At 43.9% G+C, this 22,746-nt stretch overlaps 1 protein-coding gene across 3 annotated transcripts; it reads right to left on the minus strand.

Moving 5' to 3' along the window:
- Nucleotides 1-4,974: 4,974 nt before the first annotated feature.
- SDR42E1 (short chain dehydrogenase/reductase family 42E, member 1) lies at nucleotides 4,975-15,211 on the minus strand. Of its 3 annotated transcripts, none has more exons than XM_036834049.1 (3): nucleotides 15,090-15,211; nucleotides 6,830-6,922; nucleotides 4,975-6,259 (listed from the first exon to the last, which is right to left on the minus strand). In XM_036834049.1, the coding sequence occupies exons 2-3, from the start codon at nucleotides 6,895-6,897 to the stop codon at nucleotides 5,146-5,148; spliced, it is 1,182 nt and encodes a 393-aa protein (XP_036689944.1). In that variant the 5' UTR covers nucleotides 6,898-6,922; nucleotides 15,090-15,211; the 3' UTR covers nucleotides 4,975-5,145. The 3 variants fall into 3 exon arrangements, with proteins under 3 accessions (XP_036689944.1, XP_036689943.1, XP_036689946.1); XM_036834048.1 differs by having other exon boundaries at nucleotides 4,975-6,254; nucleotides 6,659-6,922; nucleotides 15,090-15,179; XM_036834051.1 differs by having other exon boundaries at nucleotides 6,659-6,922; nucleotides 15,090-15,179.
- Between the last annotated feature and the right edge of the window lie 7,535 nt (nucleotides 15,212-22,746).

The raw sequence follows: 22,746 nt of genomic DNA on the forward strand, positions 1-22,746 counted from the left end.
TAGGCCCCTCTTCCTTTTTGCAGACACGGGCACTTTTGGCATTACCTTTGGGTTCCATGACAGGAGTCTTTGTCACACGGTGTGATCCTCCAACAGGCTTACCATAACTGCCCACCCACTCCTTGGAAGCAGAGGTTGGGGTGGCAGTGCTGGGTGGCTTATGCCCAGGCGTCTAGGAGAGCCTCCGTACACACAGCGTGGGCATCATTTCATGGCTCTATGCAAGTTTAGGGATTCCACCCACGCTTGAGGAAAGGGGAGGGAAGTCAGGAACCCTAGAATGGAATTCCTCAACTGCAGTATCTGCTGACCTTAGAAAGGAAAGCAGTTGCCTTTCAGATAATAGATTGAGTTCTTTAAAGTGGTCAGTTTTGGCTCAGATATGGAGGGAGCGCCACCATATCATATGGAGAATAACATTACTTATTTATTAGACTTCATCTAGTCTTGACTTAGTCAACACACAATTCTAATAGGTTGGATATTTTCCCAGTCTTCAAGAGATTAGAAACAGTTATGTACGCGACAGAAAGGGGTAGTGACCCTTAGAAAGAAAAATAGCATTAATTCAACAAATACTTATTGAATTCCTGTACTGTACTAGGCATTAGGGGTACAATAGCAAGCAAGATGAAGTTCCTGCCCTCGTGGAGTTTACAGGCATTCCACAAATGATTACTCAAACTATTACAGTTGTGATAAAGGCTATAAAAGAAAAGCAGGGTGTTATGAGAGCTTGTAGCAGGAGGACCAAGCCTAAATTGTTAGGATCATGGAAGGCCTCCAGAAGAAAATTAAGCTGAGATATGAAATAAACATTATAAGGTCAATAAGTGGGGCAGGGGGTGTTGAGAAGCTTGGAACTTAAGAACCTGCAAGATGCCAGCGTAGCTGGGCAGAGAAGGCAGCACAGTGTGAGATGAGCAGGGAGCAGTAGGCGGGGGTCAGATCAGGCAAAGTCTCTTGGGTTACAGTGACGATTCTCAACCTAAACCTACAGAGAGTTTTGAGCAGGGAAGTGACGTAGATTTACATCTTTATAGGACCACTCTGCTTGGTATGTGGAGAATGGATCGGAGGGACGCAGAAGTGGATGCAGATGGAAGAGAAAAGAGGCTATTGCTGGAGCCTAAGGGAGAGAAGTAACACCTGTACACTGGGCACGAGCAGAAAGTAAGATCAAGGGCTAAATGTGGATTAGGTGTGTCAAGTTAACGGGAGGCAGGGGTCAAAGATTATCCCAGATTTCTGGCATGAGAAACTCAACACTGGTAACATCTGTTAAGGAAAGGAACCCTGTAAGAATTTGGAGGGATTGTGAATTCCATTTTGGATATGTTGACTGAAAGGTGCTTGTGAAATATCCAGGCAGAGATGCAGACGTGGTTGGATGGGTGGGTCTGGAGCTGAGAAAAATCGTCTGGGCTGGAACTATAAATTTAGTAGTATATATTTAGAATAGAGATGGAAATTAACACCAGGGGCTTGAACTAGATCACTTAGGGAGAAACTTTGGTGTTAGCAGAGGGCCTAGCACTGAGCAATGAAGAAATCTACCATGTAAAACTGGTGTGGAGGAGATGGGAAAACTGGTGAGATGAAGGAATGTGGTGGCACACTCCCACATGGCCTCCAACGATCCCCACCTCCCGGTATTCATGTCCTTGAGTCTCCTCCCATGTGGAGTAGGGCTAACCTGTGTAGCCCATATATTATGGAAATGACAGTGCACGACCAAGGTTGTAGCTAAAATCTTTTAAGACCCGAGAGAGACCTAAGGGGGTGCCTCAGAGGGCTGTTCAAATAGCAAGGCTTCTAAGAAGCTTAAGGGCACTTGTCCCTCAGCAGTCTGAGCAGAAACCCCAAGTAGAGAAGAATGTATCTCAAAGAAATTTGTGGGTATGGCTTTTGCCTAATGGAGTGAACTGCAGTTAAGACTCAGAGGAGACACATAGTGTTCAGAATAATTAGGACTGACAGGGATACAGTACAAAAGGCAAAGAGGCCTTTGGACGCCCCAAATTCTACTGGTTGGAAGCAGGCTGAGAAAACTATGTAGCTGTAGATATGGGCTACCTTTCCTGGAAAAGGAAGGATGAGTCAGAGGGTGCAGGCCAGCCTCCAAGATGGCCCCCAACACTCCCCTTCCTTCTGGTAGTCATACCTTTGGGTAGCTCCCCCCCACACTGAAAAGGATTGACCTGTGGGAACTGTGTATATTGTGGAGTGCAGTGTGTGACTTCTGAGGATAAGTCATGAAAGACACTGCAGCTTCCACCTTGCATTCTTGAATCACCTGCTCTGGGGGAAGCCAGCTGCTGTGCCATGAGGACATTCAAGCAGTCCAACAGAGATGCTCACGTGGTGAGGAACTGAGGTCTCCTGCCCACCGTCACGGGGATGATCCTGGAAGTGGATCCTCTAGCTTCAGTCGAGCTTTCTGATGACTGCAGCACCAGCTGACATCATGAGGTGACCCTCATGAGACCATAAGCAAAAGCTTACCCAGGTAGGCCACACCCAAATACCTGACCCACAGAAACTAAGAGGTAATGTTTGTTATTTTAAGATATGTCTTGGGGTGATTTGTTATGGAGCAATAAATAATTAACACAAGGAGAAAGGCCAAAAGAGTTCAAGTGCATGAAAAGTAAAGGAACTGTGTTTCAAGGAGAGAGCGGACAACTGTGTCAAAGATTGCAGAAAGGCCAAATGTCTCATACCTGGATGACAATAAAGCCCACTCATCAATCCTGAATTTCATTTAGACACCTTGATTGTGCAAAACAAAAACAAAACAAGAAACACCACCCCCTCCCCGTGCTCAGTATACCTGGTTTAAGAAAACTGAGAAACGTCTATCATTCTTTTGAAGGACTTCATTAAAAACATGTTTTGAAAGTCTGTGAGACCTCTCAATAACAACGGATCAATGTTTTCCTGTACTTACCTGGTTTCTCAGTCACCTTTGCGTATGGACACACCATGTCATTACCGGACCGTAAGTCTGTAAAGGGCAGAGAAACCTACCCTTTAGCACCTGGAGTGTTACATATGCTGTAGGTACTCAGACAACTTAACTTCAGACTAAAAAGCAAAAGCATCTCATGATATAAAAGACTCTACAGATATTTTACTAAAAACAATCACTACCACTACCTCATATTCACATTGCAATTTATATATTAGAAGTACTTTCGTTGCGTCTTATTTTACGCGCACAACAAACCCTGTGTAGAAAGGGCAAATACAGTCATTCCTATTTCCCAGAGGAGGCAACTGAGGCCCTACAGAGGCTTCAGCTACTTGGTTAAGGCCACACAAGATATTCATGGTTGCAGGTCTTCTGGTATCAAGTTGAGCACTTTTCCCAAAACAGCCAGGCGGCAGGCACCAGGGCCTATTTCTCCAGCATCCTCCTCCTACAAATACTCTCAGGATAACTCTAACATGACTTTCCACAGCCATCTGTCCTTCTTAAGATGTGTGAATACTGTCCTTTCCATAGCTGGAATCATGGAATGGGTAAAGACTCTGGGTCTTCTTTCCACTTTGGTTCCCATGCAACAGTGCAACTTGAACGTGTGCCACAGCAGTCCCCGGGGTGGACAGACAATGCCGCCATCGTTCAGAACATTCCTCACTGGAAGTGGCCTTCAGAGAACCGAAATTCTTCCCAGTAAGAAAAACATTCTATTACCTGAGAGTTATGCTTTATTTTTTAATTGCAAATGGCATCATTAGCTTGAACATCCTCGTGAATCATCAGCTTTTTAGCTGTTTCCTAGACTTCAACCTCTCCTCAGAGACCACAACTTTACAAACACTGAATATATTTAAACACACTCGTTACAGACTCTGAGGACACACCACAAAGGCATTCCAGAAAGGTCAGTCGCAACAGCACCCTCTAAACAGAATACCCTGAGGAAGAAAACCCTCACAAGGAATGCGTAATAACAGTATTGATAAAAATAATGGCTTAAGTGTGTTGAGTGGCACTTTATATGCCTTGTCTAATTTAACCCTCAAAAGAATCCTGCAAGGCAAGAGGAAGGTCTATTTGTGTCAACATCAACATTACCATGTGGTCACACAGGCATAACACCCTTATATCACAAAGGGCAAAAGCTAATTCCCAAAACGCACGCCGTGAACAGCAAGTGCCTCCCCTGCAACGGCCACCATCTCCTCAGAGGCTTGGGCGGTAGGGACGTAGCCCAGTTGGTGTTTTTCACACATTTTCAAGCCTGTTAGCATTCTGCCGTTCCCGTATCAGTGTGTGTTTTAGCCCGCGTGAAGCAGATGCCAAGTGTATGGAACGGAAGTAAGTACATTTTTGGCTTCTGAGAAATTCAAGTAAGACATTTCCCATCTAAGCAAGTTTAGATCTATGGCTCCAGAATGACTTCTACTGTACTGATTGACAGAAGAAGGACCCAAGGAACCAAATCTCAAACTTTTTTTTTTTTTAACATCTTTATTGGAGTATAATTGCTTTACAATGGTGTGTTAGTTTCTGCTTTATAACAAAGTGAATCAGTTATACATATACATATGTTCCCATATCTCTTCCCTCGTTCGCTTCTATTTCTCGCTTCATGATTTGTGCAAGGAGGTAGGAAATGAAGACTTAATCCAAGAATCTATTCTTAAGCAGCGATTTGGAGATCCAAAATCTGACACCAGGTATCTATCTATCTGTCTATTTTTCAAACCTGTGTTTCTTTTTTTTTTTTTTATAAATTTATTTATTTATTTTTGGCTGCGTTGGGTCTTCGTTGCTGCGTGCAGGCTTTCTCTAGTTGCAGCGAACGGGGGCTGCTCTTTGTTGCAGTGTGCAGGCTTCTCACTGCGGTGGCTTCTCCTGTTGCGGAGCATGGGCTCTAGGCATACGGACTTCAGTAGTTGTGGCATGTGGGCTCAGCAGTTGTGGCTCGAGGGCTCTAGAGTGCAGGCTCAGTAGTTGTGGCACACGGGCTTAGTTGCTCCGTGGCATGTGGGATCTTCCTGGACCAGGGCTTGAACCCAAGTCCCCTGCATTGGCAGGCGGATTCTTTACCACTGCACCACCAAGTCCCAAACCTGTGTTTCTTGAAAACCATCTCAGCAAGTGTGATCAGCTCCTTATTTCTAGCTCCTCCTTCACACTGACAGAATCACAGAAGGCGGCAGCCATGCAAGAACCGCTATAACCAAGAGTACGACCAACAGCCCATCCCAAACAAGACACTCAGAGTCACGCCTTCCAGGACTTCTGCCATGACCATGGGCTTTAAACCATTCTACTGCTTCCTGGAGGTCAAATGGCTGAGCCTCATAACCTAGCTCCTTCTTGGCTTTCTCTAGGCTAAAGTAATGTGTGACGCCGGTTTTGTAAACTTCGGTGCGGGTGAGGAAGGGCTGGAAGTTGTACAGTTGACCCAGAATGAAGTGGGCCGTCTCGGTTAGGAAAGCAAAGTAGTAGATGAGAGTCAAGGGCAGGCGGATGGATGGGAACTTGTAGCCCAGGCCCTCAACCAAAGGCCGGAAGAACTCAAAGTTGTTCACAGGTCTGCCATCTGAGATGAAGTAGGGCTGCCCAGAGGCAATGTGGCCCTTGTCAGCTTTCAGGGCCACTGAAGCCAGAATGTGAGCCTGCACCAAGTTATCCACATGGACAAATTCAACCAGACTCTTGGGGTCTCCGTACACAAACTTGAACAGGCCCTTCTCAATGTAGCTTACTATCCTGGGGAGGTGCCTTTGTTCTCCAGGCCCATAGATGCCAGCAGACCTCAGAGCACAGGTTCTCAAGACCCCATCACTCCTTTCCAGGGCTGTACCATTGGCCTCCAGCACCTTCTTCTCTGCAACAGATTTGGTCCGAGAGTAGTGATCAGGATGGAGGTGAAGAGGTAGGTAAGGCAGAGATTCATCTCCATTTCTGATAACTTGACCTCCGAAGATGACATTGAAGGTGCTAGTGTAAACTAACCTTGGCACCCCTCGCCTCCTGCAAGCCTGGAGGATGTTGTCTGTGCCCGCCACGTTCACTTCTTCAATCAGGTTTCGATTCAGTTGCTCGCGCCCTGACATACCGTAAGAGGCAATATGGAACACACAAGCGACATCCACATCCTGGAAGGCTTTCTCAATGTCAGAGAGGTGGCGGATGTCTCCGTGTATAAACTCGATTCCTTCTGGAATGGCGTGAGCAGGGCTGCTTATGTCAAACAGAATCACACGGACGCCCTTCTGGTTCAGAGCACAGCCTAGGCTGAAACAAGCAAGACTCAAAGTTAGATCAAATCCCTATTAAGCCGTGCCTAGGAAAAGTGTGTAAAATAATTTTCCCAGTCTTCTTGGCTTATCCTGAGTTCCTCACTTTACATGTTCACTGACACAAGTCTTACTTATGCAAATATTCAAAAATGAGAATCTTCACATTTACTTAAATTGAAATGAGAGAGGCTTTATCTTCAAAGACGGTGATGTCTACATGTTACATTCCCCCACCCCCCATTCTAAGACCCACCATCTATTCTTCAGAATATTTATGAATGATAATGTAATTGTGAAACAACAGCGATTATGTTAAATTGTTTTCGGTGGTGTGCATATCTCCCCTCCCGAATTCAATGGCTTTACAAAGAATTTCTCTTAAAGCAGAATGTACCTGTAGTTCTCCATTTCAGTATCTGAGCCGTGGGCAGCACCGTCCATTCCTGGTTTAACACTATACAAACAAGTAAGAGTCTACACTGCATTAGTGTGAGTCGAAAGCTATACTTTTCCCAGCAACTACCAGTAAAATAATTCCATGGACATATTTTGCAGATGCACTGACCGGAAGCCAAAATAGCCACCTCCTCCCGTAACGAGGACTGTTTCCTTCAGAGATTTTTGGGAATCCATATATGGCAGTCAAAGGTAACTGGACCTGTAAGAAAGTAGTATGCATCACTGTTACTGATCTAAATGCGAATGTGATTGTCCCTCATTTGGGGTTAACAAAAACAAAAGGGCAATACGCTCTAGTAGAAAGAAAAGCTAAGACCTGGGTTCCGTCATGGCTTTGTGACATTAACCAACTCCTCCCCACCCCCCTCCTTTCACTTCTTGGGCTTCACATTTCTTCCTATGAATCATGGGAACAGGAATATCTGCCCTGACTGCCTGGCAAGGTCAATGTGAAGGTTAAATAAGATAATGTACATGGGAGTGCTTTGAAAACCACAAAGCACTCTCCAAATGTAAGGCATTATTCTGAATCCTCGGAAAACATTAGAGCCTTTTTGAAAAGAAGTCGTTCACATTTGGTAGGGAGAGGCATTTTCCCCACACACCAGAAAAAAATCCAGGACAGAACTTTAAAGCAATTTCCAACATCTTTGTTTTTAAACAGCACACTACAGCACAGTTTAATACTGGTGTTTTGGGACTACCCTCGTGGCGCCGTGGTTAAGAATCCTCCTGCTAATGCAGGGGACGTGGGTTCAAGCCCTGGCCCGGGAAGATCCCACATGCCGTGGAGTAACTGAGCCCGTGCGCCACAACTACTTAGCCCGTGTGCCACAACTACTGAGCCCGTGAGCCACAACTACTGAGCCCGTGAGCCACAACTACTGAAGCCCGTGCGCCTACAGCCCGTGCTCTGCAACAAGAGAAGCCACCACAATGAGAAGCCTGTGCCCCGCAAGAAAGAGTAGCCCCCGCTCGCCGCAACTAGAGAAAGCCCCTGTGCCGCAACGAAGACCCAAAGCAGCCAAAAATAAATAAATAAATAAATAAGTTTATTTTAAAAAAATACTGGTGTTTTATTAACCCTATATGTAAAAAAAAAAAGGTGGGGGGGACAAAAACATCCTTTGTGTAGCAAACCATGTTCCCCCACCCAGGAAATCTTCTAAGTACAGCATGTGCTCAATACCTATGGGGATCTTGCTTCTCCCTCCCTCCGCTTCTATGCTAAAATAATAATTATTTTTATATTTTATATTTTTATTATTTTCTCAAGGCTCCAAGAGCCCTTTCTCTCAAAAACAAGACAGAACAAGCAAAAAGTGGGCCACTCAACTCTTTCCACTTAAGAAGAAATGGAACAGGAGGCATGCAGGTCCTCAAATGCATTGGGAATACATACACACACATACACACTCACTCAAGTCAGTGGTGTGGTTAGTCAGGGAGACTGCTAGCAACCAAGAGCCCTATTACTTGGACAAGCTCATCCCTCTGTGCCTGTTGCTGCATCTAAAAAGCGGAGCTAATGATAAGCTCACAGGCTTATGGAGACCGAATGGGATAGTGTATGAAAAATGCCTGACATAGTGCAGGCGCTCCAAGGATGTCACTTCTTGAATTTCCCTTTCTTCAAGCTCTAGAGTCTGGGGATTTGATTTTTCTCTTACATTCCCACATACCATGATTAGGTCTCTCAAAAGCACAGGGTTACAAAAAGTTTGTTGGGTTCTTCTGGAAAACTATACTAAGGAGACCTGAGTTCCAGGAAAGCTAATCAGATCCTTCATGCAGAAATCAGTTGGTGTGACAGTTGAAGACAAGACTCAGCAAGTGACTGTCTCAGTGGCTTGAGGGTATGCAGAAGAGTGAGAAATATTAGGAAAACTGAGCAAAATGATGTGGAGGATGGCTGACGGAGTCCCAAGGTTTGACGAAGCAATTGCCATTGTTGTGCTTACAAGAAAATCCGTAAAGAATGAACGTCCCGGCATCCCTTTAATATACCCAACAGTGACCTTATGTTTCTATTATTTTCTGAGTGCAGAACACTCCCACTTGGATTTGGAGTAGCCATAAAACTTGCTGTAGTCAATTCTATCATTTAACGTAATCACGTGACTTTGTTAACAGATGCTGCTTCCAAACACAGAAGATGTCAGTCACTGACATTTCAACCCAGACCTCTTACTGTCACCATCACGACCTGGTGGCAACCTCCTTCTCTGACTTCAGCTCACTCTTCCACCATTGGTACTCTACCCTCCAGCCACCTGAACTTTTTCCTTTTTTTGAAGATGCCAAGCTCATCTGTGCCCTGAGGTCTACACACACTTCTTGTTTCACCTCTGTGTGAACCACCTCTGCGCCAGATCTTCGCCTGGCTGCATCTTTCTCAATATTTAGGTCTGCTCAAGTGCTACTTACTCAACGCAAAGAGGCGTTTCTGATCACCCCTTCTAGAAGAGCTCTCCCTTATCTAAATGCTTTGTTTTCTCCATTGCACATTTCACTATCTAAATTTATTTGTTTACTTTTTGACGACCGATCTCCTTCCAACAGAACATAGGTGCCATGAGAACTGAGACCTTCAGCCTTTCTCACTGGCGTGTTCCCACCAGAACCTCGGAGACAGTAGATACTCAACAAGTATTTGTTGAACTTATGGATGATTTTGAACACTGTGAAATAATACATGCAATTTAGTAAAATGATGATGGGCACAAATTATGCAGGGCACTGCAGTGTCTAAGAGTCGTTATTATGTATGCCAATCAATGTTGCCATTTTAACTTATCTCTTAAAAAGAAAAGTTCTGGCATGAAAATGACATAAAGCAAAATGAGACAGAATTCCTGCATTCTGGAGCTTATGCTGGAGGAGAGAAGCTTTTGCAAATACCTAAAGTACATGGCAAAAAGGAGAAACCAAGATTACTGCAGTAACGTTGGTATAAACCAGGTGCCGTGGGAGCACCGAGGTCGAGGGGAGGGGGGAGAAACTGATTCTGAAGGGCAGGTCCGAGAAGGCCTCACTGAAGAGCGGGCGCTGGAGCGGACCGCAGCCAGCGGAGGACGGAGGCAGGCTGGGGCTAGGCAGAGGGCTACTACAGGCTGGGGGCAGCACCCATGACCAGGAGGGCAACAGGGGGGGCTTGTGTTGGGCAGCCGGTACGGGGCGTGCAAACTGAAGCCGAAGTGTGTGGCTGGTGATTCAGGGCGGAAGGGTGGCTGGAGTCGGCCTGGAGACAGCTTGGCATCCCCTTCGGGGGAGCCTGAACTCTATTCTATAGACCAGGGGTCCCCAACCCCTGGACTGGTGGACCAGTACCGGTCCGCGGCCTGTTAGGAACCGGGCCGCACGGCAGGAGGTGAGCGGCGGGCGGGCGAGCGAAGCTTCATGTGCCGCTCCCCACCGCTCGCATTACCGCCTTAACCATTGCCCCCGCCCCCGGCCCCCAATCTGTGGAAAAACTGTCTTCCGCGAAACTGGTCCCTGGTGCCAAAAAGGTTGAGGACCGCTGCTACAGACGACAGAGGGTCTTTGTACGTTTACGGAACATCGGGCTCACTTTGGTCCGTGTGAAAGATTAAGCTTTCCCTGGAGGAGGAAAGAGTCTAGGCAAGGGCTGATGAGGGTGAAATGCCAGGGTGCTCAACTGAAATTAGGATGAAGAGGCGGCAGCAGGCGGGGGCCAGGTGAAGTCTGAGGAAGGTGACGTCATTAACCAAAACAGCACACACGGGTTTTAGAAATGCTCTGTTTGGTTAACAGGGTTTTCATCAAGAGGATGCCAGATAAAAAAGGTTAACATATTCTTAGCATCTCCACAAGAATTCCTCTGTAAGGAAATCAGAAAGTGGACAAGGCCTCCATTTAACAAGAGTCCAGTTAAAAAGTTTCCAACAGAAATTCTTCCTAATCTTCCACTGTCCTTTGTTTTTTAAAATTGCACATTCCAGTCCAGTCATAAGACCACAGGTCAGTCATGGCTCATGTGCACATTAATCACGCCAGGAATGTACAAGTTCAAATTATCAACGCTTCAGAGTACCTGTCAGGCCTATTCATGCTACTCCTCATTACCTTCCAACTCGTTCCAGAATGATCTGGGGCAAGAACTTGTGTAACTGACCTGATCTGCAGGGTCAGACGCGTGGTGGCGAGTAAGGAAAACGTAATAATTTCGCAAGACAAACAGCAATGAAAGAAGCCTGCAACGTTCGCAGATGACCAGCCATTAACGAACGGTATCACCCAGAGGCCACCTCCTCCCTTCCTGGTTCCCTGCGTCAACGAGCACAGAAAAATCGCAGCAAACACATTTTGCAGGCAACCAAAAGAAATTCGCATGAACACTAAGCCAGTGGGGAGAAAGACAGTGTACACAATCTTCTCTCGATCAGCTGCCTGAGTTTTTATATTTCATGGCTTCTGTTTTATTAGTTTCCATCTGATTCCTTCTAGGGCTGGGTACTCAGACCAGTGTTTATAATCTCAGGTGCTTTAAGGCTCTTCCAAAACGTGGCTTTGTTCAGTAATTGCTTCCCTCTGGGTGGGGGGGAGGGTCACATTTGATCTGAGCCATCATTTTAGCAGATACAGGTTAAGGTTAAGTACACGATCCAAAAAAAGGAATCTTAATTACAAACAAGAAAAAGTGAAATTTAAAATCTGCCTGACCCCTTGATAATACTAAGATAGAACGAGGGTAATAAACTTGACATCTCACAGGGAAATTATGAGAAGAAACTCATAAAAATGACTAGGAGTGAAATGGAGGTATTTGTAATGAGGTGGATGGAGTTAGAGTCTGTCATACAGAGTGAAGTAAGTCAGAAAGAGAAAAACAAATACAGTATGCTAACACATATATACGGAATCTAAGGAAAAAAAAAAAAAAAAAGGCCATGAAGAACCTAGTGGCAAGACGGGAATAAAGACACAGACCTACTAGAGAATGGACTTGAGGATATGGGGAGGGGGTGGGGTGAGATGTGACAGGGTAAGAGAGTGTCATGGACATATATACACTACCAAATGTAAAATAGATAGCTAGTGGGAAGCAGCCGCATAGCACAGGGAGATCAGCTCGGTGCTTTGTGACCACCTAGAGGGGTGGGATGGGGAGGGTGGGAGGGAGGGAGATGCAAGAGGGAAGAGAAATGGGAACATATTGTATATGTATAACTGATTCACTTTGTTATAAAGCAGAAGCTAACACACCATTGTAAGGCAATTATACTTCAATAAAGATGTTTAAAAAAAAAAATGACTAGGAGTACTTCGGATTTACAAAGACCTAATTAAATGCGAAGGATCAGTAATAAGAACCTTAACTTATGCACACAGTTCCTTCATCCCCAGGGTTCAAGAGGACGATGCGACTAACTCTCTGGTATTATAATGCAATATACAAACCTAGGTGACACTAGAGTACGGAACAGAGAGCAGAACTGAAGATGGCTTTCATAAAAACACAAGTTTACTGTATTACTTTAAGGAAGATAAAAATATCTCCAGGTAGTTTAATCCTTTGATGGTGTGTTTTAAATTAGTGCCCAAGTACTGACCAGAGGCAAAAGGTAACTGTGTTCTTACTGTATTGAGACCAGGAAAGTATATTGAGACTAGAGGGCTTAGAAATGGTGCTGTTCAAATTCCATATGTGATCTGAAAGTTATTTGTGTTTAATACAAAGCAGTCAAGGCCATAAAGATGAAGCAGTAGTTAGAAACAATAAGGAGAGTCACCCTGATACAGGTAAAAGGATGTGAGGTGCAAAACCTAAAAGGCCAAACACATTTGGGAAGAAAACTAAGGGCACAGCATTAAGTGGAAAGTTGACATACTCATGACAAACAGTGGTATTTGCACACACAGTTTTGAAAACAACTGACGGTGGGCAGGGAAGCTAATTCTCATCACCTTATCTTCTCGTCCAGCTACCCACTCAAACTCCTTTTGCCTAGATATTTGTTGCACAAAAGATCCTTGCAATTATTCATGATGCTTATGATAAAAGTAATTACATAATTTTATAATTGGTATTTCCCACCTGCTTCCCAAACTACCACATAAACTCCATACAAGCCTAGGCTATTTCCCCAGGAATGTCTGCAGGAACGAGGAGTATTTGGTGGATCACACACCCGGTAAATCCAAATGCAGTGAATGCTCTGCAAACTTTTCAAATGCCCTTTTCTGCTGTACCTGCAAGTAATACACTTGTGTTTCCTCCCCTCTAGGTCAGCATGCCTGCCACTTCAACATATCAAAGTACTGTCACCTGTCATTTACTAAGCACTTACTGCGCGCCAGGCATCGTGCTAGGCCTCCTCCACAAATCATTTCCCTTGATGTTCCTAACAACCCTCTGAGGCGAGTCCTAATTGGTTAGTCCCATTTACTGCAGCTAGTAGATGGGGGAGCAGGGAGCTGTACCTACTGGAACCCAGGTGCATTTGACTCCACAGCTTACGCCTCAACCACAACAAGCACTTGGGGCTGTGCAGAGTCCCTGACCTGAAGCAGCCAAGTCAGTGCTGACCTGAGTCCTGGAGGGGCTTTAACAGCTAACATATTCTGCAACCTGATAGGGGTCCTTCCAATTTCCAGAGGGGAGGCAGGAGGCGCCCCATCCCCTCCCATGAGGTAGAGTTCGGAGGCAGGGTTAAGCTTCCTAGGTTAGAAATTAGAAAATCTGGGTCCTAGACTTGGTTCTCCCACCAATTCCCTGTGTGGCCCTGGCAAAGTCACTGAACCTCTCTGATCCTGTTTCCTCCTTGCTAAAGTGAAAATAACAACTAGGGCTGCATTTATTAGTAATTATGGGCTAGGTGCTTTAAGGTTTACCACTGAAGCCTCAGGACAATCTTCCGAGGTAGTTATTATCCTCAGCTTTTCAGATATGAGGAAAAGGCTTAGAGGTTAAGAACCTTGCCTACCCATAAATATATCCAAAGTAAATGAAATCACTATCTGGAAAAGGTATCTGCACCCCCATATTCATTGCAGCATTATTCACAATTGCTAAGTCACAGAAACAACCTAAGTGCCCATTAGTGGATGAACGGATAAAGGAAATGTGGTGTGTGTGTATATATGTATATACATATATACATATATATATACACACACAATGAAATATTATTCAGCCATTGAAAAGGGAAGGAAATCCTACCATTAGTGACAACACAAATGGACCTTGAGGGCACTATGCTAAGTGAAATAAGTCAAAGACAAATACTGCATGGTATCATTTATACAAAGAATCTTAAAAAAGCTGAACTCTAGAAACAGGGAGTAGAATGGTGGTTGCCAGGGGCTGCGGGATGGGAGAAATGAGGAAATGTTGGTCAAAGGGTCTAAGCGTCCAGTTATAAGACAGAATTAAGTTCTGGGGATCTAACATACAGCGTGGGGACCATATTTAAAGATACTGTATTACATGCTTGAAAGTTGCTAAAAGAGTACATCTTTAAAGTTTTCACCATACACACAAAAAAACTGTAATTCTGTGAGGTGATGGAGATGTTAACTAACCTTATTGTGGTTATTATTTCACGATATATAGGCGTAACAAGTCATCACATTGTACACCTTAAAATTACACAATGTTATATGTCAATTATGTCCTAGTAAAGTTGGAAAAAATCTTTTAAAAAGAAACAAACAAACAAACTGGTGCACAAATTATGCGGGTGTCAGTGGCTGAGCTGGACCTAGGGCTTGAAGCCAGGTCTGCAGGAGTCCCCAGCTGGGTTGGGACAATGCAGTGTTGTGCACTTACCACGTTCATAATTTCTGTCACACCTGGTATCTTATACTATATCTTACCTATTGTGTTTTATTTAAAACTACTTATCTTTTAACAATAAATACGTTCATTTTAAATGGTAACCTTACATGGCCACTTAAATGGAAAACCAGAATCATTTGTCATCAAGAGAAGGTAATCTTTACCCCCAAAGTGCGATGAAAATTTAAAATGAGAATCAAGTCTAGCTCGATACAGATGCTTGTTGAAAGCTCTGAGCTTGGGGCCCGGATATCTTTAAAAAAAAGAAAACGAAAAACAGAAGCTAGCCTGTGCTTGAGACCTTCGCGACATTCTAGAAAGCCACGCTGAGCCCCGCTCCTTGGAATCCGAGAGAACTAAAAAGGGGAGGACTTAGGTCATCATCACTCACGACCGCGCCCCGTACCAGCAGCCAGTGGGCTCGTCCCACCTGGGCTGCCACCCGGCGCAGGTACGGGCAGGGTCGCCCTCCGCGGGCCCCGACGCGCGTGCGAGCCTGAACGCCCCCGCCGTCCGGGCCCAGGTCCCCGCGGAGTAGCGGCCCTCCCTCCCCAGGCCCACTCACAGCGGCAGAAAACGACGGCGACGCCGGGTCTGCTCGAGGACGGGCAACCCAGGCCTCTCACGATCGCCGCCGCCCGCGCTCGGCGCCGGAGCCGTCAGACCGGCCACCTGGCTCCACTTCCGGGCCTCTCTAGGAAGCGCGGAGGTCTCGGCATCTCTATGATGTGCAGGTTTCTCGTCCACCGTCACCTATGCATCATGTTCACTCCATGAATCTCCCCGACGTGTCCAACCCATGTGTTCCAGCTTCGCGGGAGCCCTTTCAGGGCACATCTACTGCTGTAACTACCTCCAATTTCTGCCTTTAGACTTCCACCTCCGTCTTTGTGTACCCCCAACGCTGAGCACAGGCAGTGCCTGATAAATAGGAGGGGCTCAGCTCAATCAGTTATTGCTTGTATGGATGAATGGATGGGTGGATGGATGAGGCTCTCCAGACTCCTGAATATTCACTCCGCATGTATCTTTTAAAATCTCTATCTCTGAGTTTCCATGTTTTCCCTATTTTTACAGTTCCATTTCTGATCACTGAGCAGGCAATGATGCTAAGACTAACCTTTGTTGCTGAAGGAACCAAAGACTTAAAAACCATGTAGAAAGGAATGTTGGCATCCACATTCAGAGGTCTCCTGGAGAGGCCAATATTTTGTCTCCTCGTCAGGAGTCTGGTTCTATGGAAAGTTGCAGGCGCTGTGTACACACACACACACACACACACACACACACACACACACACACGCATACACATGAATTGACCCCTGGCTGGGAAGGATTTCATTTTGGTGGCTCAAAGGATGGGAGTTTGACTTCATATGCTTCTCTTGCCACATGCAGACTCAAAGAAGCTCATATGAAGTAAGTCATTTACTGCTAAATTTTCACTGGGACCACAAAGTCACAAGGAAAACCTCAAGCCCTGGGATATAAAAATTAATGAAGGCCATGTGAAGAAAGCTAAGTCCCCAGCATTGGCCTCTCTGATCTTGTCTGTTTGTCTGTCTTGTCCTCAACTGGGTTTCAGCCATAAGTCTTAGGAGACTGAGATATGGTTGTACCAAGTAGTCTTAAGGAACACCTTTTCTCTGGCTGCCCTGCATGCACAAAGATTAGAAGAGGAGAAGAGGAAGGCTAGTGAGGGGGCTAGGTGACCAGCAACATGCTCTTCAGACCAGTAGCCAAGGAAGAAAAGATTCCTCCAAGGATGCAGTATGTAAGATAGATTTCCTTTGGGGAATTTCAGGGTCATCTAAGGGTTGCCCAGATTTACTGCATGTTGATGGCCCATAAGAAGAATTGTGGCAAATTTAAATGTTAATATTATTATGCCACCAAGGACTCTTTTAAAATCTAAGCACTTATGTTTCAAGGGAAAATTATAAACTTTATAATTACTTCCTTAGTTTCCACTGCAATTTAGTGAGTTGATTTTGTAAAGAACTCTAAGATAGAAATGACCAGAGAAAGAAATTGACCTCAGTATGAGCTTATATGTCAATGCTTTTTTAGTTTTTTTTCCCGAATAATATATCCAGAAAGTGGATACATTTCAGAAAAATCAGTTTACTGTTATAATTCCTCACAGATGGCCAACACTTTATACTTTACTATACCTATTAGCTCATCAGATTCTCGCAGAAAGTGTATCCATTAAGGTTCTTTGGGTTTCAAGTAGTAGAGAATAGCTCTAGCTAATTTAAGTGAAAAAGGGCAACTTTTAGAATCTCAGAAAGAGTTTAACAATTTGTGTATTCATGGTAAACAGTTCTAGCTTCTGTAATAAATAAACCCTGAAATCTCAGTGGTTTAATGAAAAAAAAGTTTACTTCTCACTCTCATCACAGTCCAGTTAGCCTTCAGAGAAGGAGTGAGTGGCTCCCCTGCACACAGTCACAAGGGACCCAGCCTTCTTTCCTTTGTTATGCCATTGTACTCAACATGTGGTCTCCAGGGTCACTGTAGAAAGGGAAGGCAGAGTTTGGCTTTCCCCAACACGCCCGTTTAAAGTAGGTCTCCTGCAACCCTTGAAATTCGCCAATCACTTCAAAGCACTTAGCTTAGCTGAAGTTATCTTGTATGTTACTAGAGTGAATGCTCTATGAGGACAGAGACCCACTTGATTGACTGGTATATCCCCACTGCTCATTGTAGTGTCTGGAACAGAGAGAATTTGAAAATAACTGCCGAATGAACGAGCAAGTGAATGAATGTCCCAGCTCTGGTTGTCTCTGTTCAAAACCGGATTTGCAGGTGAGAACTTCTTTTGGCTGAGGTTGGGTCAGAAATCACCTCTGCTGTAGTCAGCTATGGCAAGGGGGTACAAGAACAACTATTAGTAGCCCACCACTAAAAGCTGAGGCAGTTTCTAGAGAAGGAAAATCATTGTGAGCCTGGAAGACACCCTAAACCTTGTTACCCCAAAGTGTGAAGCAGCAACATCAACATCACCTGGGAGCTTATTCAAAATGCAGATCTTGGGTCCCACTCCAAATGTAACAAGAATCCACAAAAGTCTTTCAAAATTTGGAAGTCCCCAGGGAATTCCTATGCACAGTAAAGACTGAGAGATACTGCCCTAAAAGGTGTTTATCACTACAACTCTCAGATATGCGTAAGAGATTCCTGACAGTAGTCTCCTGCTACACCTGGAACCCAAGTGAGATTCAGCAACCTACCCAAGGTCACAGATCTAGTAATTGGCAAAGCTGGGGTTAAAAGCCAAAGCTGGGGTTAAAAGACTCCAAATCCCTCTGCACTCCATGCTCATTCTACTATGCTGCTCTATCTCCTGGATAAACCTATTTTCTTCCACTAATGAAAAAGATTCAAAAGGGAGAAATAAATAGAAAAAAAAAAAGAGTTACATTTAAATGGTGGTTAATGGTTTCAAGAATTGATGAAAAGGAAACAAGCATTTATCACTTACAGGGCATTTCATACACTGTTTTTCTCCATTACATATTAAAGAACTCTCCAAGTAACAAAATGAATGTTTATATTTCATTTATTCAGCAATTAGGCATCTTAACATTCTCTTATAAGCGTTTACAGCACTTATTCAGAATTATCAAGCATCCTATTTGGGTCAATGGTTTTTCTTTCTCCTTCTCTGATTAAACTAAGAGTTTAAATAGTGCTAATTAAAACTACATGTTATTTTGAGCATCTTGGCCAAGGGTTCTCTGCTCAGGGCTCAGGTATTTGGAGCTTTCTTAGTAGGTCACAAAAGACCCCCGGAGATAGCAAAGCTTACCTCTGCCACTTTTGTTCTTTACTGTTTTCAGAGATTGAAGAATGTAGATACCAACCATGTTAATCAGGTCTATTTGGGTTGCAAATCATAGAAATCCATCCCAATATAGGTAAATCAAAGGCAGAAATGATTGGCTCCTATAACTGGAAGCTCAAAAGTTGGATCTAGCTTCAGGGCCTCAAACATCATCAGAGTTCTGTCTCCCCATCTCTCAGCTCCCCTTGTTACTGTTTGAGTGGTTCTCTTCCTAGGGCAACAAGATGGGATTCATTGGCAACCAAAGCCAACAACTTCCTTATCCTTGGATCCTTGAGAAAGACGATTTTTTCTGTTACATTTAGCAAAAGTCCCAGGGAAGACTGTGATTGGACAGTCATGGGTCATGTGATTATCTCTTAACCAAACACTGGAGATAATATATTCTGATTGACTGAAACTGGACTATCATCTGCCTTGAGATAGTATATTTGTTTCCTATGGCTACTGTAACAAATTACCACAAACTTGGTGACTTAAAACTGTACACATTTATTCTCTCACAGTTCTGGAGGTTGTAAATCTGAAATTAATTTCACTGGGCTAAAGTCAAGGTGTTGGCAGCTCTGGTTCCTTCTGGAGGGTCTAGAGGAGAATTTCTTTCCTTGTCTTTTGCAGTTTACAGAGCCATATCTTTGCATTCCTTGGCTCCTGGCACCTTCCTCCATCTTCAAAGTCAGTAACATAGGGCTTCAAATATCTCTTTGCTCCCATTGTTGTCACATGGCCTTCTCTCCTATAGTTTAGTCTTCCTTTGCCTCCCTCTTATAAAGATACTTATAATTACATTTAGGGTCCACCCAGAAAATCTAGGATAATCTCTCTGTCTCAAGATCCTTAACTCAAGCACACCTGCAAAGTCCCTTTTGCCATGGAAGGTAATATTCACAGGTTCCAGGGATTAGGACTTGGATATCTATCTGTAGGGGCCTTTATTCTGCCTACCACAAATGGGAATCAGTCCCACCCAACCACTGGACAGAGAAAGATTATTATAGAACATGTCAGATGTGGCTTTCTAAAGAGAAGGGATTCTTGGCATATAACCAAAGAACATACTACACCAACCAACAAAACCAACGTGTGCTTTGTGGAAGACTGCTAGTTGTGACCCAAAATATATCTTTCCCTTCTTCTGTAATAATAGGGTTTGTTAGCACATGATCATCCAGAATAAAGATGATATTTACCAGCCTCCCCTGAAGCTAGATGTGTGCATGTGGCTAAGTTTTTGTCAATACAGTGTGAGTGGAAGTTATGTGTGCAATGTCTGCATCACAAGCTTAAAAAAGAAATTACTTGCCCTCTTTCTTCCCTTCTTGCGGACTGGAACTCAGCTCGGTCTGCAAAGAATATCTTTATTAAATGAGAGCATGTGTTGGGCACCTGCTGTGTTCTAAGCATCATGCCAAGCATGGGACAATGCAGTGAGAGGTAAGACAATCCTAGGAATGACAACCACAGCAGTTACGTTTATCATTCAGCTGCCCATTCCCCACTGCTGTGCAACAAGCCGGTTATAAAAGACGCTCATCCCCACAATGACTGGGGATTGTCCTCCAGGAGACATCTGCTCCAGACCTGCTTCTTTTGAATTCCTTTCAGGAAATGAAGAACAAACCCCATCAATATTTCCTTCTTGTATATGGGGAGTCCTCTTAGGAGGGGGTGATGTATCTCAGAGTAGGCTTTGCAAGGAATTTTGGCGATTGGATTGTGAGAGAAAACCACTATGTCCTAGTTTGAGCTTCCCCAGAAGCAGACCTTGAGGCAAGGATTCAAGTGCAAGTAGTTTATTTGGAAACTGATCCCAGGAAATACCAGTACGTATTTTTGGGGTGATGAAATGTGGTGATGGTTGCATAACTCTGTGAATACTAAAAACTACTGATCTGTATACTTTAAATGGGTGAATTGTATGATTTGTGGATTATAGCTCAATAAAACTGTTACTTAAAAAAGATTACAACTACAATAATGCCAGTTTCATAATTTCAATGTTGTTTGAGTGGGAGAGGACAGGATGGCCTGTTACCCCAGATATGCCCATGAAAGTGTGTCATGGGTGGCAAAATCAATACATGTAAAAGTTTAGGAGCCACTGCCTTAGAAAAATAAACATAATTCTCTTGCTCCACCATCTCGATAGGATGGCTTTTCCACTGGGACGTCCCGGTCCCCTCCTTCTTTCTTAGGGCAAGGAGAAAAAAGAACAAAGCAGGAAGGAAAGTGAGGTTTGAATAATAAATGGTTTTCATTTAGCTGCATTGAAAACTGAGGGTCGATGTGTATTAATTTTCATGATCAAATTACTTCATTTTGTCTCTCCTCCAACCGTGAGGGTAATTTTATGCCAGGATTATTTTAGTCATTCTAATTATGCGTGCATCAATATTTAGCGAGTGTTTACCTAACCCACAGCACACCCAAATGTTTTCCTCCCTCAGAGACCATGGCAGTACAATATAATGTAACTAGGTGGTGCAAAGTACAGAGATGAAGTTCCTTTTATTTCTCCATCTTTGTTTGTAAGGAACATTCAGGTGGCGTTTCTTGAAAATCAACATATGCACTATTCAGATGCATCTATAAAACCAAAGGCGGTGTTGTGAATGCTATGAGTTCACTACATGATACTAAATGTAATTCTTGCACAGATGTTTCATTAGGGATTCAGTTATGTAAGACAAATTAAAATTTACCATTTGTTTAGATTTTCCTTTTTTGCAAAGAACCTTCCCTCTCTTGTTGTCATGCATTGGAATTACTCTGTCACAGACAATATTGCTTATCTTAAACTTTTCCTATAGAATCCCTTCTCCTTTAACTAACACTCCCTATTTATGTTCTTCTCTGTCTCCTCCCCCTCCCCCTCTTCCTCCTTCATCCTTTCCTCTCCATTTTCTTTCTTTGGTTCCTTTGTATTTTCTTCCCAGCTCCTAACTGTGTAAAACTTCAGAATGAACCTTGAGCCTTTTATTCTTTTATGTCTACGTCCTTCACTTAAAGGAACATTCCATTTCTCTTCGTCTCAACTCTGAACCCCAAGCTGACGATTCCCAAATACACACGAATTTTGCACTAGGATGTATTTATGGGGATGGTCCATTTATCTTCACCTGATGTCCAGAAGTGGATCGCTTATCTCCAGCAATAGCTGTCATTGGCCGTACCATCTTTTTCTTTTTTTTTTTTTGGCCACGCCATGTGGCACGCGGGATCTTAGTTCCCCAACCAGGGGTCGAACCCGTGCCCCCTGCAGTGGAAGCACGGAGTCTTAACCACTGGACCATCAGGGAAGTCCTGGGCCATACCGTTTTAATACCTCCCTTGTTTTCCTTCATTCTCATATTAGTTTAATTTTGCCTTGCAAAGTCTCTTGGACTCATTCTGTCTTTCCATTCCTTCTGCTTCCACTGTGTTTTCCCGATGGCTTCCTAACCAGAGGAACACCCCAGAGTGTCAGCAAGTTAATCTTGGTGGTCTGCAAGGTTTGATCATCTCTTAGACAATCCATCCTGAAGCCAGACCACAGAGCTGCCTTCTTTCTCTATTCTTCCACTCCCAGGATCGAAAGACACCTGGCCCCTGCATCATTCCCCAAAGTCCTGTGGAACGAGATGAAGCTGAGAGAGAGCCTTAGGTAAGAGAGTAGGATGAAATGGGGCAACATAGGGGAGGGTGTTGGGGACCAAAGACACAACATGGACCACAGGGTGTTGAGAATGTGGAAGGAGAGAGAAAATACCAGGGGAAAGGCTTCCTGCCTATTAGTGGGATAGCCCTGTGGAATGGCTGTTATTCTTCCATTCAGAAGAATCTTGTTTAACTAGGTGTTCTCAGAATTGGGTAAATCAAAACAGTGTTCATTTCAACACAAATGCAATCTTGTGAACACAATATTTTTGATAAAATACTTTAATCTTATCATGTGTCTTAAACATATTTTAAAGCAACTCTGTAATTGAAGATTTACCTCATTCAATTTATGGAAAATATTCATCATATAATTGGCAAAGCCATTCCACATTGTGAAATCAATTAGGCAGATCAAAGTATTTGAATTCTTTTTGAGTTATATGCCCCAAATTATATTTAATGATCATCTGTTAGAAAAAATGACTTCATATTTCAGTTTGAATAAACATAACATTCTCATGACAACTGTTTCATTTTTGGCAGATAGATAGATAGATAGACAGACTGTAGCCTCTGTTGTTGCCATGAGTTTGTTACTTAGGTTGAGGGGGAAGGCGGTGGGGGCAGGGTGCATTGAGCAGAAGACCTTGAAGAAGGAATCAGAGAAGCTGAGAGAATTATGCAAGTAGACAAGAGTATTCCAGGCAGAGGGAAGAGCTGGAGTGAGACTCCA

The sequence above is a fragment of the Balaenoptera musculus genome, chromosome 19, assembly GCF_009873245.2.
Source record: "Balaenoptera musculus isolate JJ_BM4_2016_0621 chromosome 19, mBalMus1.pri.v3, whole genome shotgun sequence".
NCBI lineage: Eukaryota > Metazoa > Chordata > Mammalia > Artiodactyla > Balaenopteridae > Balaenoptera > Balaenoptera musculus.

Bases quoted from the DNA above. Each gene is read 5' to 3' on its own strand.
- SDR42E1 (XM_036834048.1), bottom strand. From the start codon at position 6,749: ATGCAGTGTAGACTCTTACTTGTTTGTATAGTGTTAAACCAGGAATGG. The intron at 6,255-6,658 runs GTACATTCTGCT...GTTTCAGCCTAG, and splicing joins ACTGAAATGGAGAACTACAG to GCTGTGCTCTGAACCAGAAG.